The sequence below is a fragment of the Triturus cristatus genome, chromosome 10 (genome assembly GCF_964204655.1).
Source record: "Triturus cristatus chromosome 10, aTriCri1.1, whole genome shotgun sequence".
NCBI classification, from domain to species: Eukaryota; Metazoa; Chordata; class Amphibia; order Caudata; family Salamandridae; genus Triturus; species Triturus cristatus.
In genome coordinates, this window is record NC_140593.1 from 463109184 (window position 1) to 463127567 (window position 18384).

The 18384-nt window shown below is 43.4% G+C and overlaps 1 protein-coding gene across 3 annotated transcripts in view; it reads left to right on the forward strand.

Moving 5' to 3' along the window:
* Positions 1-13143, forward strand: part of CCNY (cyclin Y) — a 456261-nt gene extending 443118 nt beyond the window's left edge. For all 3 annotated transcript variants that reach the window (XM_085631891.1, XM_085631890.1, XM_085631892.1), the window contains exon 10: positions 10572-13143. In XM_085631891.1, the coding sequence (XP_085488017.1) occupies positions 10572-10688 (117 nt within the window). In that variant the 3' untranslated portion in view covers positions 10689-13143. The remainder of the gene's footprint in view (positions 1-10571) is intronic.
* The last annotated feature ends 5241 nt before the right edge of the window (positions 13144-18384 follow it).

The window sequence follows — 18384 nt, forward strand, 5'->3', positions numbered from 1 at the left end:
GTGAGCCCCATATGCAATACGTAGGGATAAGAGATTCCCCGGAACTTCTGCCTGCGTACTAGTAACTTGGCCTTTAAAGTGCTTGGCAAAAAGAATGGCCACACTCGCCTTTTTCCCCTTCCCCCGCTGAGAAAAATTGGCGATCAAACCAGTGAGAGCGCAGACACCTCCAGTCTGTAGGGCGCAAGTGCGTCTCCTGCAACAGGCAAATGTCGCATCTGGATTCCTTGAGTAGAGACAAAAAAGCTAATCTTTTCCCTGGCGCATTCAGTCCCCTGACATTAAAGCAAACTGTTCTTACCATATCTCACCAAGCGTGGTAAGCTAAGGAAAAGGCAGTTAAGTGCCCTCTTGCGTTCCCCCTCCAAATGTGCCCCATACAGATCCCCCTGGAAAAAAACAATTAGGGACAACAACAAAAAGAATAGAATAGGAGAACAGAGAAACATAAATCGTAGATTATACTCATAGATAACTGCATATCGATTCCCCCACTGAATCTTCTACAGCACGAAGCCACGGAAGTCGTGGATCGGTCGATGTAACTCAGGATAGTGCAAGGTCCCAGTCCCTGGGCCCCGCCGCCCAGGCAACCGTGTGGCGCTTCACAATGGCGGTCGCGTCGTCATGTCAATGCTCCTATTCAAGGAGAACTGTGCTTACACATCCACCTGTTCGTCCACAAAATAATTCCCATTACTCCTTAGTCGCTGTTTACTTCCTCTGGTGCCTCCTGGTTCTGCAGTTGTTTCAACAGCGCTTCTCTCTCTGTTCGCCTCTCAGAGTCCGTCGGCTTGCTCAGCTTTCTCCCCCATGACCGGAGGGATCGCAAATTCCGGTGTCTGGGTGATTTAGTTCCTCCTGTTTCGAGGGCACCTGCCTCCATTAAACCTTTTGCATCATCTAGGCTGTGGACAGAGCGGGTTTCGGTGGCCCACACGAAGGTGAGGCGAAAAGGATGGCCCCATTTATATCGGATTCCCTTCTTCTGTAGGAGTTCAGTGAGGGGCTTTAGCTGGCATCTTCTCTGTAGTGTGAGCGGGGAGAGATCCTGTTACAACTCCACTTCGAGGCCCTCAAACTCGATGGTGGCACAATCTCTGGCTGCCTTTATTAGGATTTATTTTTGAGTGTAATAGTGCCAGCATGTGAGGATGTCTTGCGGAATCCCCGGCGTGGTAGCGGGTCGTCCAGCCCTGTGGGTGTGATCCAGGATAATATCTTGCGGTGCCAGGGTGGGGGCCACATGGTGGAAGAGTCTGCAGACAAATTCCCCCAGTCCCTTGTCTATAGCATGCAACGGAACTCCTTTTATGCAGATGTTACCTCTCCTGGACCTATTTTCAAGGTTTCCATCCAGTACTGGAGGTCAGAATTTTGCTCCAGCAGGTCTATCTCTGCGGTGGACGTCCAGCTGCTCCTCTCGAGCATCCCCCATGTGCTCCAGTGCATCCACTCTCTGGCCAATGTCCTCCACTTCTTTCCTGATCTCTTTAAACTCAGTCGCTATATCTTGCCTGAGAGCCGCGAAGTCCGATCTCAGCGCTCCGAAGAGAGTTTCCAGGAAAGATCTAGTCATCAGAGCTTCCGCCTCCTCTTGGTTTCCTAGCTGCTTGTCTGGGCTAGTATCTCTCCCTGGTGGTTTCTTGGGGGCAGGCTTAGCAAGCATGTCTTTAATGTTGCAGTCCTTCTTGGTGGACTGCTTTGCGGTCGTAATTTCTTTTCCTAGTGCGAAGTCGGCACGTGATGTCCGCTTTGACTTGTAGGCCTCCGTGTAGACCCTGGCACACCAACTGCAATGAGAGGTTGTTCACTGTCCCCTCACTTTGGGAACAGCCAGTGTGGGGCACCCTGCAAATGCACCAGTCGATGGCTCCTCCGTCTCTCACTTGGCACGGGGCAAACTTTCTTCCTCTGCGCTCTTTCATCTCTCACCTGCCAGCGGGTTGCACTCTCCGCAAATGTGAAACAGAGCGAAGGGCAGGGGGAGAGTGGGGGGGGGGGTATTCCAGGGATGCCGCAGTCTGCTGGTGTCACCCGCACTTAAGACGCTCCCCATGGGCCCTGGATAGTCAGAGGCCCTCCCTCAGGTAAGTCCGGGTGCGGCGTATGTCCTGAAACCCTCAATTTACTGCTTTGCATTCATGGACGCCTCTGGTACCTCTCATTTCTCCCAAGTCATCAGCTCAGATATTGCAGAAGACGGTTGTCCTCCAGCGCCTCTGGATCATTTTTCACTGCAGTCATTTATCTTCCCCGCAACGCACATTAAGGCCCACTCTCCGTAGCTCGCTTATTGTCCAAGATGGCACATCCTCGGCGTCCCTCAGTTAGGCCCGGTCACCAGCCGCAGTCTCGTCTTCCTGCGCCTCCCATGCAGGAACGGGCGCGAACCACTCCAACTGCCGTTACTATGGCCGCTGCTGCCCCCGCACTCCTGTAGCCTGCAGGGCCTCACTGCCGCCACGGATTGTGTACTGCTGAAGTGCGCCAATGGGCGTCACTTCCAACGTGGCCTCCAAGTCACTCTGGGAACCTGCACTCACCTCACCGGTCGCAGCCGGCACACTCTGACCCTAGGGGTCTCCACCGCTTCCCAGAGCACCGGAGAAGTTCTTCTGTCGGTTGGGGACCTGAGGACGGCCACCGGCTGTAATTAATCGGTTCAAACAAACAATGGGGTGACCCTGTGTCCCTCACAACCTGGGTATTTATAATGAAGAAACAATGGTTCTGTCGGGTATACGTAACAAATTTCTTGTACAAGTAATTGAATTGTATTATTATTTAGGCATAGCAAAATCGCTGACATATCGCAGCGGCTTGACATGACTCTTGCCTGCCGCCGCCCCTTGAAATCGAATTTCGGAAGTTGCCGAAGGATTTACAGCCGCTAAAATTACTTCAAGCCTGAGTATCGGAAAGCGGAATTAATCACACTGCTTCTCGCTTCCGTTACACTTAGCTGGGTGAGTTTTTTACCCTGTTGCCGCCCCTTGTAATCCACTGAAAAGTCATCATAATTAACCTCTACCTCAAGCCTGACATTGCCTGGCTCTGATAATCGGAAAGCGGATCTAACCCATCCCGCTTCCATTGCATTTTACCGGAATTGATTCGTTGCCGACCTGAAGCCCACTGGTCTACCATCAGGGATTTACTCTGGTCACATTAGGCTGTCACCTCTCCCTCCCCCCTCCTTGTCCTGATGAAGACCCGCAATGACCACTCAATAATGCATACATTGGGTTGAAACGTCGACGCCACTTCTCGGTCCAGACCAAGGCTCTGCGTGTTAAACTAAAATTGGATTAATAGCAGAGTCATTGTTTTCAGTCTGGCCTTTCCTTCCCTTCTACATATTTTATTCACTTTGTACATAACACACACTCAACTGTATCACTGAGCACAATGACACTTGATCACTCGTCACCTAAAACCTCACCTTATTGAGAGCTTTTTATTGAAGTATGGGTAACCTATAAATGATGCAATTTATATAAAACAGCTTATTACCCATCATACTGTGTTCCTTTTCGTGTGTTCCGCCTGTAAGTAATCATTGAGTGGGTGATTACTCGCGCCCCTATGATGGAACAGTGCCTCCTGATTTGATTGATACGGGTGGCGGAGCTCACAGAATCTGCTACCGCTCAGCCGCCATCTTGGCCACGCCCACCCTCTACTTTTGAATGGCTGAGTGTTGACCGGGGTCAGTTGGGGCCTGTGATGGGCCTTGGTCTTTGCACTTTGAAACTGTTGGAAAGTGGGTTATTGGTAGGGGCAAATGTAGGTCTGCCACTGGCAATAAGGCCAGTAACACATGATAGGACTCAGCATAGGTTTTAGAAAATTATTCCTATGCTCAACCCTTGGTAACGTGGGTGCGAGCAGACAGGCTTAACTTCAAAGACAGGTATGTAAAGCATTTAAAAACAACATTTCAGTATATAATTAATACACAACACATAAGAAAAATCCAACACCAATTTATAAAAATAGGAAATATTTTTATCTTTAAAATTACACCAAAACGATAAAAATCCAAAGTAGGGAACCGGAGATATGAATTTTCAAAGATTTAATAAAATATAGCACTTAGAAGATTATAGCACCATATTGTGATACCTGCTCGCGATAGACCGAAGCAAAGTCAAAGTTTCAGGCCGACCACGATGGAGCCCTGAGTGACTACAGCTTGCGGCAGGTCCCGGTCTCAGTTTCTACCTTCACACTTAGAAACTTTTCTGGAGCTTTTTCTCGCGAGGCCCCTCGAAGCTCCCAGCCAGTCTGGATCCAGTGAGGGTTCACCGGGTTGACTTGTGACGAGGTCCCGGTTAACTTCCCTGGAGCGGACTTAAACAAATTCTCAAGATCGCTTCAGTGGGGCAACCCAGGAATCCAGGCCGGTACGCGATGGAAGGCAGGCGGCTTGGCTCTCGCGGTGGCTCCCGGTCACCTTTTCTATGAGCGGACATAGAAACTTTTCTGGAGCTTTTTCTCGCGGGGTCTCTCGATGCTCCTCATGTAGCCGGATCCGGTGAGGGTTCGCCGTCTTCAGATTTTCTCTAGTTCCGGTCAATCTCTGGAAGTTGGAGAGATGGAGCTTTAAGCGGGACAAACCTGGTTGGCTTGGCCGGCTCGCGGTTGAAGGCAGGCGGCCTGGCTGGCCAGGTTGAGTCGGTCACTCTATGAAGCTTTTTTTCAAAGTTGGTCCAATGTTCTCCAAACTTCTTCCTGAAGTTCCTCAAGGGGTCCCAAAGTGTCTCAAACTCACTCCAAGGGTCTGGAAAATCCAAGATGGTCCTTGAAAGTTGAGGATGTCAGTTCCCACAATCCACTGGTACAAAACCCGTACAAATCCACTGATGGTTCCCCAAGGTGTAGATTTAGTTGGTGATGTTCCAGTTGAGCTCTTTTAACCTGTAGCTTTCAGGGAGTGCACTCTTAGGTTCTTTTTCAGCATAATAATCCACAGGGCTGTAGTTTCAGATGGTGCAGTTTTCAGAGGTCAGGCCTTAGAAATCTTTGATCAACAAAACTTCTCAGCAGGGCACTTCTTGCTTCAGTAAGTTTCAAGCAGCAGATCTGGAGGGCTCTGCCCCTCTCAGATACTTACTCCAAGTTCTCTGGGTCATGCAGAAGGTCACTTCTGACCAATGGGAGCAGGGTAACTCCTCAAAGTTATGACCACACCCTGTAGTGTGTGGCATTATTTTGTCCCAGAGTGCATTAAATCTTCCAAATCCATAATAGCTGATTTTCCAGCAAGGAGGGTGGCTCCTAGGGTGGCTATTTTACTTAGACTCTCCCCCCTGCATCTGCTCATACCTTCCTTAATCCTACCATCTGCCTGAGGTGATAAGTTCAGAGCTGTAAATGACACTGGTCTCTGCTCTCCTCTTTGAAGACCAAGGTTTACAACTCCTCCCACTGGCCTGGCATTCCCATGGAACAGCACACTGCCCTTCCAGCAGAGCTAATCAACCCCAGGGGCTCTTTATCACCTCCACAAGGCAGCCTGGCTAATCCACTTAACTCTGACCAATCATGGCAGACCACTGGAAGGCTGAATTTGGACTTGCAAACAAGAAAGACAATAATACCATTCGGGGAAGTCTTTGAATGGCATTTTTATCCCTCTCCTATCAAGAGTTATTAATCAATAACTTCCTACCATGTTTCCTATGTAACTGGGGATTTGCAATGAGAAAAATGGCTTGTGCCATTTTTCGAGCACCAGGACTTACAAAAACATATTTTATAAGTACTTGCCTTATATCTACAGGAACCCCACCCCATGTGCATCTAGGGGAGACTTTAGGGGTTCTGAATCAGTAGCAATATTGCGGATTTTCCCTCTTCAGTGCTCCTAGCATCAAAGTCGAATTTGAGCAGCACTTTACCACAATGTGGGGAGTGAGATGTGAAATTTCACTTCACCCAGGCATATAAAAACTCATTCTATAAGGGTGTACCTTATAAATAACTGACCCCCATCCCTGGGATACATAGGGGAGAGCCTGGCGTTCCATAATATGCCAAAACATTGTAGGTTATCCATTTTTAAGTGCCCCAAACACCAAAGTCGAGTTTGGGCACAATTTACTTTTTAAAAGCAGTCCTGGCACGCAGTGCTGCTTTTAAACTGACCTCAGGCTTCAGCAGTGCACACATGCAAGTGCAAAAAGAGCTGCTGTCCTCTAAACTGCCATGCCCCAGGGTACTAGGGACTTCTAGGTTGTTTCAATCCTCTGCCCTATTATATACTAGGGGCTTTTAGGGTAGGTCATGCCAATCACAGGGGTACCCCACCATACCATTGTTTACCCTAGTGTATGTAGGTGTTTTAATTGTATTCTAATGTGTCTCTTTCAGCATAGCACTGGCCCTTGGCCTGGTTAGGCAGAGCCCAGAGTCAGTCAGAGTCAGTTACCACCAGCATCAGTCAGCAAAATGTTCGGGGGTGCCCAAGGCACAGGATGACTTTGCAACAGAAACAGATCCCGCTGGCCCTGGAACTGGTCTTCTCTCATCTGGGAAGGGGCCAGTTCTGAATTTGGAGCCATACCCGGTGACCTCCAGTCAACGATGCCTCACAATATAAAGTACTAACTCTTCTCTTAAGATCTGGCTACACATGAATCAAAGGGTTGAACCGTGAACATATCCATTGCCTGAACATAAGAGGGGTTTGCCGTGGCACTACTACAGTATTTCCACGTGCTGCAGGGGACACTGCCCTCTGTCCCTCAGCCTGAGCACTGATACTCTCTGGAATTCTTTGACAAGCGCAGCAAAATTGTTACATCCCGGTGAGGAGAAGCAGGGGTGCAGCCCCTGGAGGCCTGTGAGACAGACTGAGGTGGAATGGGACATGCCAAAAGTGCCATCGAGACACTGAGCATGATGACGTCCCTGGCCTATGAACTGGTGACTTCTTAGGACGAGAAGGCTCCCAGCATCCACACGTCCCCCACAGAGCAGCAAACTGCACTGCCAAATGAACTGGATAAGAAAATCCTGGCAACTGAAACCACCCAAGAGACATTGGAGGCTAAAATCAATGCTGTCACTGTTGATCTGGATCTCTCATGAAAGGACTGATGCAAGCTCTCAGAGAGTCAAGACTATGAAAATGCCATTGAAAAACTGTTCTGTGCGTTGGATAGGTCATGGAATCAAATCACTGAGAGAGTACGAATCATGGAATACACAGCGAAGGACTTAATAGGCCATAATCGCAGGAGCAACATTAGGGTGGTGGGAATGCCAGAGGGAGCCAAGGGTAGAGACATGGTATCATTCTTGGGGGCATGGTTATCAGGAACATTGGCTTGCACTGGGCTCTCCTGGTTCTTGGCCCTAAACAAGGAACATGGGGTCACAGCCAGAGGGCTGCCACCCGATTATACCCCTCCTCCCACCAACCAACCAACCCACACCACCCCATAGAGATGGAAATGAAAGTGTGACCGCCAAGTTACTCATTTACTTGCAGTAACCTTCTTAGGTATATTAATGGATGGTGAAATGACCTGCAGGCTACAGATGTGTGCCAGAAGCCACTGCAGTAACCCCTAAAGCTATATTTTTTGATCTCTAAGCACATAAATCCAGTCCACAAATCTGGAACAGTAAATCTCCCTAACTATTGGAAAGATAAGAGACCGGAAAAACAGATGACTGAGATGTGAGAAGCAGCAGTTAAATATGATGTAGCACTGGTCTGTATACTGAAACGTAAGTTGCCACAGTATGTGTATGCCTGTATGTGTTTGCTCTTACTATGCAGGAATATGTGGATGTATTGCTGCAAGAATGTCGACCATTTGTGCCTGACTGCTTCCTGAATGTGCCCATATTTATGATGGTCTGTACATGCCGGTCTGTAGTGTTGTCTTGGTGCACAGGCATGCCAGTAGGTATTTTGCATGTGTGCGCCTACAGGTATGTTGCCTGTCTGCATGTATGCATCTTTGCATGTCCATCTCAGTTGCTGTGATATTCAGCTCAGCTTTCTTTTCTCATTGTGGTTTTGAAGTTGGTATTTCTCCCAACTACCCTCTGCTGTGTGAGTTGGTTGAAGCAGACAGTGTGGTCTTATGAGATGGCTGAATTGTGAGGGGGGGATGGAATGCACATGATAGGGGGAGAGGGGAGGGCTTGAGGCGGTGGAAATCCGGACCTCTGTTTGGAGGCTTAAGGCCTGTGTACAGGATTATGCAAAAAGAGCAGCCCCTGAGGGCAGCGGAATGGAGGTGCTGAATACACAGGGAATGCCCTGTGGGTAGGAAAGAGCAGGCCTGTGAGTGAAGGAAGGAAAGACCTGAGGCCAGTGGAAGGGATTGATGGTGGTAATATTCAGGAATTGCAGATACAGCTGTTTTATTAATGACGTTCCCTGAATGTTTGGGATTTATGTAGAAAGTCTAGCACAGGGAATGGACTCTTATTTCCCTTGTCTCTAGTACCTGTCTGAGGAGAATACTCAAGTCATCTTTCCAAAACAGGTTCCTGGACATTGCACATGGCCAGCTGCATGCAGGTAGTGGCCCCATAATGTAGTCTGTGAAGAGAGTGATGGGTGCCTTTTCCAGAAATCCTCCTGAGAAATTTTAAAGATGCATAGATTGTGTTTCACGTTCAGCTTAAGTTATAAATAAAAGCCGTAGCTCATTTCCATCTTACTGAACTCTTGCAGACATCTTGTTTGTGACAGTCCAGCACGGACCCTGCTGCTGCAGTTCTTCCTGAAGGTGGACCAGACTACTGCCTTTTTTCTCGTGGATGAGAGCTAGCCTGAAGGCTCTGATGAAGCTTGGATGCCCTGCTCTGCTGCTTATCCTTCATGTGTGGAGATGCAGCCAGGTTAGGGTGTCCAGATATGTGCCCAGAACACCCAGTGCCCTCCCTACCCATAACCAAAGACAGCAGGAGGACTGCATTAAGAAGCACAAGTGCAGGAGAACTCCCTCCATCCCTGCACCAAATCGTATTGTTTTTTCATCCCCATCTAACCCTGCTTTATTGAAGAAGTCAGGTAGATGTGTGTGCTAGCCAGATTGAGAAGTGCCTCAGTGGTCCAGTGCAAGTATCCTTTTTAGGTTTCGCCTGCACAGTGCTTGTGCTGGGCTTGAGAAATCTATTGTTTTTAATATAAACTTAAAAGGGACTTGCATCTCACCTCCTCTCTTTCCTGACTTCTCAGTGGTTCCTGTGCGTGACACTTACCTTTCCTCCATTTCTATTGGCTGTAGCATATTTTCTCTTTATTTACCAATGCTCTTTATTTGTTACATAGGTGAAATCGATGCATTACCAATGCTGGTTTTAGGTGGGCTCTATACCATCCCCGTGAGTTATACTGCATCTGCTCCATTCATCATCAGGCTCGGCTGCCCCGAGTGAGGAGACACTGACCCGGAGCCAGTAGCACCCACAGGCTTTGAGATGTTCTTATTTAAGGGACAATGACCTCTAATCCTACACTGGGAGATGGGCCTATGTTCTCAGACACTGTTATTCACTTTCCGAAACTCAGACACTTTGACAGTTCACCTGTACAGTTACTGTTGAACTGTATTTCGATTTATAGTGCATTTCTATTTGATTTAACCCTTATTTAGAGTTTGTGGTCTGTAGTATGTATCGTAAGCGGGAAGTTTAAGCAGAGTTCACGCTTGTGATCATCGAATAGTCACAAACTGGTTTATGATGGTGCTGAGTTTATATTGTGTTTTGCATGCATTTTAAATTTTGATCTTTATTCTACTATAGATATATGGATTTTGAGATATAATGAAAGTGGGTGTTTTCTAAACCTCACAACGTTGGCTTCCTCATCTTTATTGCAACCATGATGATTGTTTTGCACTGTACCTAGACTCAACGCTGTAGCACCTCCTTTGAGATAGGCATTGACTGCTTGCCCACATCTACCTGGAATATCAAGGAGATTTTTTAAGTCTACTTTCAAGTGCCCTGGTTAACCCCCTCACATTTCCTAGTGTTTGTCCCTGTGACTACTATTATCTGAGAAAGAGTCACGCACCTTTTCATGAAACATGCATAGTAACACCACAGGCTGGATTTTGCGCCCTAAAAAAAAAAAAAAATCACTCTTCTTATTTTCCTTTTTTTCCTTGGTAAGAGTAATTCCTGATCAATATTACTGAGTAATAAACTTTGATTATTGGATCAGAGTACCTTTCTCTTAATGATACGTATCCATATGCCTATATATGTATTTAAATCTGTATGGGATCTGGACTCTTGGCTTCACGAGCTGATGGTAGCGGGCTGCTACCAGGGCATTTAGAGACCTGTAAATACTCCTACAATGTGATTGGTGCATGCACTGACAACAAAGGATGAGCCACTCCAGGGAAGATATGATGATGCTCGTGTTTACTATAACACGGAAAATGATCTCCATAAACAGCCCTTTTCCTTGCAATTCGAGTGGATGATACAGTGTCGTACATAACACTTTAACATTGTTTTGTAGATTCATTTTGTTTTTTATCTTACATGTGGAGCCTAATTTTTTGCACCCTTGTATTTTTCAGGCTATTTCACGTTTGTGTGAAGACAAGTATAAGGACTTCAGGAAAGCTGCTAGAAGACGGTCTGCTAGTGCAGACAATCTGACTGTAGTTCGGTGGTCTCCAGCCATCATCTCCTAACAGGAATGCCGGCTGTCCTTACTGACTCTTCCATTTACTTTTCGTTTGAGATCAGGAAAGGAGATTTGATTTGTTAGGTTTTGCTCTGGCACGGTGCCTTTTCAGTGTCTCCCTGTCACACACAGTAAGTGGAAAAGTTGGATGAATTTTCTGAGAACATTTGAAGCAAAGGCACCTTCGCTGTTCATTTCTTTTTTCAACAGTAGACAAAAGGAAATGGTGAACCTGATGTTGCAATAAGTAACACAAGAAATAATGTTACCTGGAAAATGAGTGGAGACAGTAAAAAGATTAAGCAGTACCAGTATGATTGACAGTTGTATGTGCTCTAAATTTAACTATTGCATTGGAAACACCGGAAAATGGAGCTTGTGTGAAGTGTTATTTTTGTGGTATCATACACCACCACCCATTGCCATTTTTTCTGTAATTCTAACTATTTCTGATCTTTCCCCAACTTAACAAATGGTCTGTCTGTATTAGCACCTACTTCAAACAGATTGTGTTGTTTGGCTTTTTGTCAATTCATTTCGTGTTCAAGCGTTTTTTTTTGTTAAAAAACAAATGTTCTTCACTCGTACTCATAAAACATGCTCATCAATGCCTTTATTTAAATCTGGCCATAGTGCTGAACCAAAAGTGTATTCAATGATCAAGTGATCGTTACTAAATGACTTTTAATTTATACTATTTTTGAAAGTATGGATTCCTTTTACGTTCTGTACTGTGTTATCTTAATTCTTAACCAAGAATGTGTTGGTAATTTGAAGATTTTTAAGATGCTGAAGGCCAAATCAGGGATGACCTGCAGTAATGATTGTAGCCCGGCTGAAGATATTTGACACTTACGCTGAATTGTTTGAAGTATGAATACTATTTGCCCATTTACTTTGTTCCTTCATATCTAGATACATTGTTGCAAGCAATATCTTCAAAGATTTTATATGTTTACTTTCGAGTCAATGTTGAGCTGTTTGTAGAAAATCAGAAACTTAAAAAAAATGTTTTTTATGTATCAACTGAGAGATTCTACTAGATGATGAAAGGAGAGCTGTAATTCATTAAGATGTCTGCCACGAATTCATTGAACAACAACAACTTGCATCTTTTATTGTAGGTGCTGCTAATAATTGAAAGCAGATTGAAGCTGTGAAAAAATACTGTTTTTGTTGAAATTTACCAAGAATCTTGATTATAAAATGTTTTTACATAATGAGCCTTACGGGGTGTCAAGAACGTTTTATAGTAAGTTAATATGTTTCTCCTTAGAACGGTTTGATTTATGTATGGGAGCCCATAGAACTTTTTCTGTGAAGGGGACTTTTGCACATTTTTGAAATTTACTTGCAAACAATAAGTTGCAGGTTTCTTGAAGTCCAGTCCGTGGGCCTTTGAATGCACTAGCTGGGAAAAATAACATTTTACTGTTTTCGTCTGGGACCACTTTTGGTACTTTGACAAGTATAGAACACTTATATTATCCTAAATATAAAGTTTGTTGTACCTCCCTGAAGGAGCAATTGATAGCATTGCTTGAAATCATTGTTAACAAATGGTTAATGAAGCAAACCTGTGGTTTTGCAAATTGAATCGGCATAAAACAAACACTCTACAGTATTTGTACCTATGAATGTTAGTAGTGTCTTAAAAGGTTAATAGAACATGAGAAATATGTAAATCATAATATCATAGTGCCAATTCTACGTAATTTCGAGATTGACATCAATGCCCTAAGAAAGAAAAAATGTTAAATTACTTTGCAAATGTTATAAAGTGTGTAGCGTGCACTGCAATCTGGGAGTTAAAATCAACCTATTTTAGAGAAGATTTGAAACATGAAATCCCTTATAACACCACAATGGACTGTATGTGTATCTCAGACTTTTTTTTATCAATACATTGCTGAACAATTTCTTATATTTATAGACGAAACGTGGTTTTAAGTGAGAGAAATTTAAATCCTAAACTATGTTATATTATGCCGCATCTACTAGGATCTTCATGCAGCATATCAAATTACTTTCAGGATTGTATAGTCTATTTATTGTATGTATGTACATACATGCTAACACTTCAACTTTTAGAGGACTCCGGAAAACTTGGCTCAGTCTCTTTAAGACTGTTAAATCTTGCTTTAGCCTTGGCACTGGGCTCTACCTCTGTATATTCCTTCAAATGGATTCTGTGAATAATTTGGTTCCCTTCTGTGCACTAAGAGTACAAACAGAATCTGCTGTATATGTGGATTTGTGACGTTACATTATCATTTTGCATAACACTTAAAAATGCCTTTTTGTTTGTTTTTTATTTTCATTATGCTGAAAATTGTTATCGCTTTTGTTCTGTTTTGTTCCAAGTTTGCCAAAAAAGTACAGTACCTATGGATGACTCTAAGTGACTGTAATTTGTCTGCAAGGTAAATCAATACTATATAATAAAGCTGGATTACTATTTAGGTTTTGGCTGTCTTTGTGTTGTGCGTAACTAATTTAAATTGTAAAAGACTAGGTACATATTGATATTACTTTACTAATTGTAAATCATAAACAAGAATATTTATCTGAAAATCAATTAGGATAGTACACACTCTCAAACCCTGCAATGTTTTGTTTGGATCTTCAGATGATGTGTGTGATCTGAATGTTCATTAATGGAAATTTCCAAATCATTTTAGAATTACTAATTTTATAACTTGATTTCCTCCAGTGAAGTTATTTTTAAGAAATCTATAATAATGTTTTCTTGTTTCATTATTATTTTTAATTGTTTTCTTTTTTGAATATTACAATGTCTAAGTATTTAGACAATCCACAGTTTCAAAGAATGGAAGATTTATACTGTAGAGTTTTGGGAGGTTGTCAGGACAACCTGTAACAACATATCAAATTAGAAAATCTATGAATCTGTCTTGAGTGTGTCTGTGTACATAGAACAGCTTAAACTATCTAGTTTAGTTATGAATTACGCCTTAAAAATATAGTCCTAGAATTCCAGTTAATTTCCCAAATGAGTCCTTCCATCCCCATAACCTAGTTCTGATAACCTTTAACTTTTTGCCCAATTTCCTTTCCCTCAAAATTATTTTCGTTCCAATAGAAAGTTTCTTCTTGATACAAATTGAATGTTCTTATTTGCCAAATGAATATCGGGTAGCTTATTAAGTAGTACCAACTGAGCACTAATCTTGAAGCAGACTACCAGGTTAAATTTTTCCATAATCTCCTCTCACTCTAATCCTTGCATCCTAATGCATCTCTGTTGCTGCAACCATTTAACTCGACATTTTAATGTCAGACGCTTTTAGAAGTGTATGATATAATCATTCTCTGATCAAAGAAGTGATTGGCAACACCAGTTTTCTATTGTAATCATCCACACCCTCACTCTGTTGTTTGACAAGCTCTTTGCATCCAGTCCTGTCACTACTCTTGGATTAGCCCCATAACTGCCTATTTGAATCAAATACTATGGAATCTTCTACCCTTTCAGTGTATCCTGCTTGCTCTTTTCCATCCAACCTATTTTCCATGCCCTCATTCTTAAAGCTCATATTTTGGACAATATCTTAACACAATTCATGTTTGGACCTTAAAAACAGAAAAACATGTTTGTGAGAATGCTCTCCAATATCCCATGTCACTGAATCGAGATTGGCAGAATTTTACTTTCAGTAATTGCACTTCAAAAAACAAAAATCTATCGGTGTGGTGAATTGTTCACATTTAGAAAGGCAGGCGTGTGAAGAAATGTGGTTGTTCCTTTTGGGAGGTTGGGTGTGGGGGTTACATTGCCATGACCAACCACAAACATTTATGTTTGTAGGTATTCATAAACATTTTGGGTAGTTTTCCCACCCTAGAAAGACACTGAAAATGACTCCTGTGGAAGGCAGAAGCCATTGCCATGCCTGAATGGGAAAGTAGAGGAACACCCCATATAAAATGGAGATCTAGAGGAAGACGTTTCTTTACAAGATAAATATTTTCCCCGTGAGATAAAAATGGCATGTGCAAATGCATATTTTATCATCGTTTACTCATGCAGAGTTTTCCACCCAATGGGAACTCCATGTGAATATTGGTGAGTATTGGATTGTCATATATTTCTAGCAGTACTCCTGGAATTGTTTGTGAATCATGTTAAAGTTGGACACTTATTCCAAAATGAGATAGTGAGTTTTCTGTATGATTGTGATGGTTTTGTGCTTTTTGGGTTTCACCTGTGAGAGATCTATTGTTTTTAATATAAAATTAAAAGGGATTTACATCCCGCCGCCTCTCTTTCCTGGCTTCTCATTGGTTCCTGTGCGTGCCACTTACCTTTCCTCCATTTCTATTGGCTGTAGCATATTGTCCTGCATTTACCAATGCTTGTTCCTCGTCTCCTTCTCTTATCAGTTTCCGGCCGCCGAAATACTGTTAATATCCGCTTTGGCGTATCTATATTTTCATAAAGTTTTGCCTTTTACCCTTGCAGCATATTTATATAAAAATGTATCACCCAGAGAGATTATGTGATTTGCATAGCGTCACAGGATGTTGCGTGGCGCAGCTGAGACTTGAACCGGGATCCCCAGCTCTCAAGTCAGCAGCTCTGGCTGCTGCACCACATTCTCTTCACTCCTGTGTTATCTGTCAGGGAGCTCCTTGCTTCTCCCGGACGATGATTAATGAAAAGGGCTCTTTAGTTTTTTACATAGGCTAAAACGTTGCATTACCAATGCTTGTTTGTAAAGCCATTGTGTGGAATACATGAGTAATAATATAGTTTTCATGGTTTTGTAAACAAAATATAAACAAAAATTGCCTCCAAACTTATAAGTCACAACTTTGGGAGTGGGTTTCTGATTTTTAATGCTGCCCTTTGTGAACTAGGCTTCTGATGCCTATATTGATCAGAGAAACTAGATGGTAGCTACCCTGCCAAAGAGAATGGCTTTCTTTCTTAAAAATCAAAATAATGTCTGCTTCACGTAAAACGATTATTAAAGTGTTGTTTTCTGAAAGACGTCATTACAGACATTCTGCAACAACAAGAGTGCTACTGCCCATACTTGTATAGTTCTACAACAAAACCATGAAGCTCAGGGGCCTATTCACTATTGTTTTTGCAGTACATAAAGTAAGACTCTTTCAGTACTGGTTTGCTTACACGCTTTTGTAAATTGACCCCAAAACATCTAAAATGGGAAATAAATGGGACTAGCCAGTGAATATTCCTATGCACTTATTACAGATGGATAGAACTGTGCCCTCTTGCATTTTACTATTAGGGAGTTAGTCATTTGGGGCGTTTCATAAAGGCATGTAAAAGAACATCAATTATTACTTCTGTAGTACTACTTTGCCTCCTCATAAATGCTTTTGTGAATCGGTCCCCATTAGACCTGCTGTTTGCTGTCTTATTGATCTCTTCCAGTGACATTCTTTTGCCTGCTGCTCCTTCCCTCTTTTGACGACATTTATAGAGATTAGTACTACACATCCAGTGCCAGTGTCTGCATGGGCACCATATGACATCAGTGCAGTGATGAGAAGAGGTGCTCTGCATATGCCTGCCAATACCATTGTGTTCAGATACCTCATTATATGCCAACCTTAGCCATCATGGGCTCATGTACCCAGTCCCAAAGCAGCTGATGTGGCAATGTGCTCAGCCAATGCCATCATGGCCACAGACATCATAACGTATGTCAGTAAAAGCCATCATATGCCCAGGTTCCTCATCGTATATCAGCCAATACTATGGTTCCTGTAGTCATTACATAACATGCTCTCCATTTTATTCTCGCTTATGTTGTCAAGGCATCCCCCTGAAGGAATACAAAACATGTGCATGTACCTACAAATACATGTTTTTGCTCACATGCACGAACCCACTTTTACAAATGCACTCTAAGCAGGCACCACCACCACCAACTTCCTGAAAAGACACCAGACGATCCAGAATGCAGCTGCCACACTGTTCCCCAACCTGCCCAAGACATCACCCAGCACGTGAAGGAGCTCCACTGGCTCCTTGTCGAGAAGAGATGCCATTTCAAGCTTCTGACCTAAGCCTACAAAGCCCTCCACAACAAAGGACCCGCATACATGAACTACTACCTGCATTTCCACCGACATCTCAGAAACCTCTGCTCTGCACACCTCACCCTCACACATATAGCACGCATCTGCTGCTGCCGCTCTGGAGGATGCCCCTTCTCCCACCTCGCCGCCAAATCCTGGAACGCCCTCCACCTCTGCATTTCACCCTCGTTGAACCCACTTCAGGAAGGGACTCAAGACCTGGCTTTTTGACTGATACTTGCAGCACAGCACGTGAATACCCTCTTGGTTGATAAGCCGTGCTATACAAGCATGACTTGATTGATTGATTGATAATCGCTCACTTGCTCCAGCACTCCATCTTTCACTAATCTTGTTGACTGGCAGCATCTTCAGTCTATCTCCTCTGGTGCTTCATGGTTTGGACCACGTTGGGTAGCGCGAGGGGCTAGACAGTTGGTACAGTATTTCCAGCCCTGGCAGGCCCGGGGCAAAGCCCATCATTGGGACGTATGAGGGGCTAAAAGATATAGGGGAAAGTGCCAGCGACGGGCAGCAGGGACAGGCAGCTCACTGAATGGCAGTTCCCACTTTGCTCAACCAGGTGCCCGCCTTCCCTCCTTATTCAGAGACTTGCTGTTTCAATATTGATAGCACAGACATTCAAAGACCTCTCAATGCTGGTAAAAGTGTGTATTTGCCCCTTTTCCAGGCCTTAAATACACATTGTGCAGGTAAATGGATAGGGCAGCTCAAAGGAAACTCTTTTGAAATATGTGCAGTGTGCATGTATTTTCTAGTAGCAAAGCTGATGGTATGAACGAGGTTCAGGCCATCAAAATAATTACTGCACTGGTAGCTGGCCAGGTTGTTCAGGCTTCCACCCTCACACCCTTATGGCCAACTCGCTACGGTAATCAGATCTTAGTTCTTAGCCAGATGTAATGTCATCAAGAAAACAAGCCTCAGTAAAAGTAAGTACTTGTCCAGTAACAGGAATGCAATTTTAAAGAAACGTTAGTGGGCCTTCGTTGGTTATGGATTAGACCTGCACCTTCAAAACTCATCTACAAAGCATACTAGTCTAAGCAACAAAAAACTCTGGATCTGATCCTGCAATATGAAAACCGATATCCTCTCTATAATCATATCTAACTTAAAAAAACTATTGGCCATCAACCAAATTTTGATATTCTCTACTGAAGTACCTGGAGAAGAATTAGTTAGCACAATTGTTCTGTACAAGTCTAAACATACATTTGGTTTAATAGGGATACATGATTGGCACACATGTAACATGCACTAAAGTTTCTCTATACTGCATGGATTGTTCTTGAAAGATCTTTACCTTGCACTTTCTCTTTTAAGGAAGTTATCTATATGTCTAATTGCACTTTTATTTCCAAATAGCCCATTTTAAAATATTCACATTAATTATCTCCACACCAATGTTTTTTAAACTCTTCTATTTGGTATAATACGTTTCTTAGGATTCGTAATTGATCGTTTTACCTCACTCATTAGAAATAGAAAGGTATTTGTTATGTTTTTCAATTCATGGATGATAATAGTATTGCTACTTTTGACTTTTTGCAGATAAGATGTAATGTCCCTGATTATTCTTTAGAGGAATAAGCCTCATTCAACAC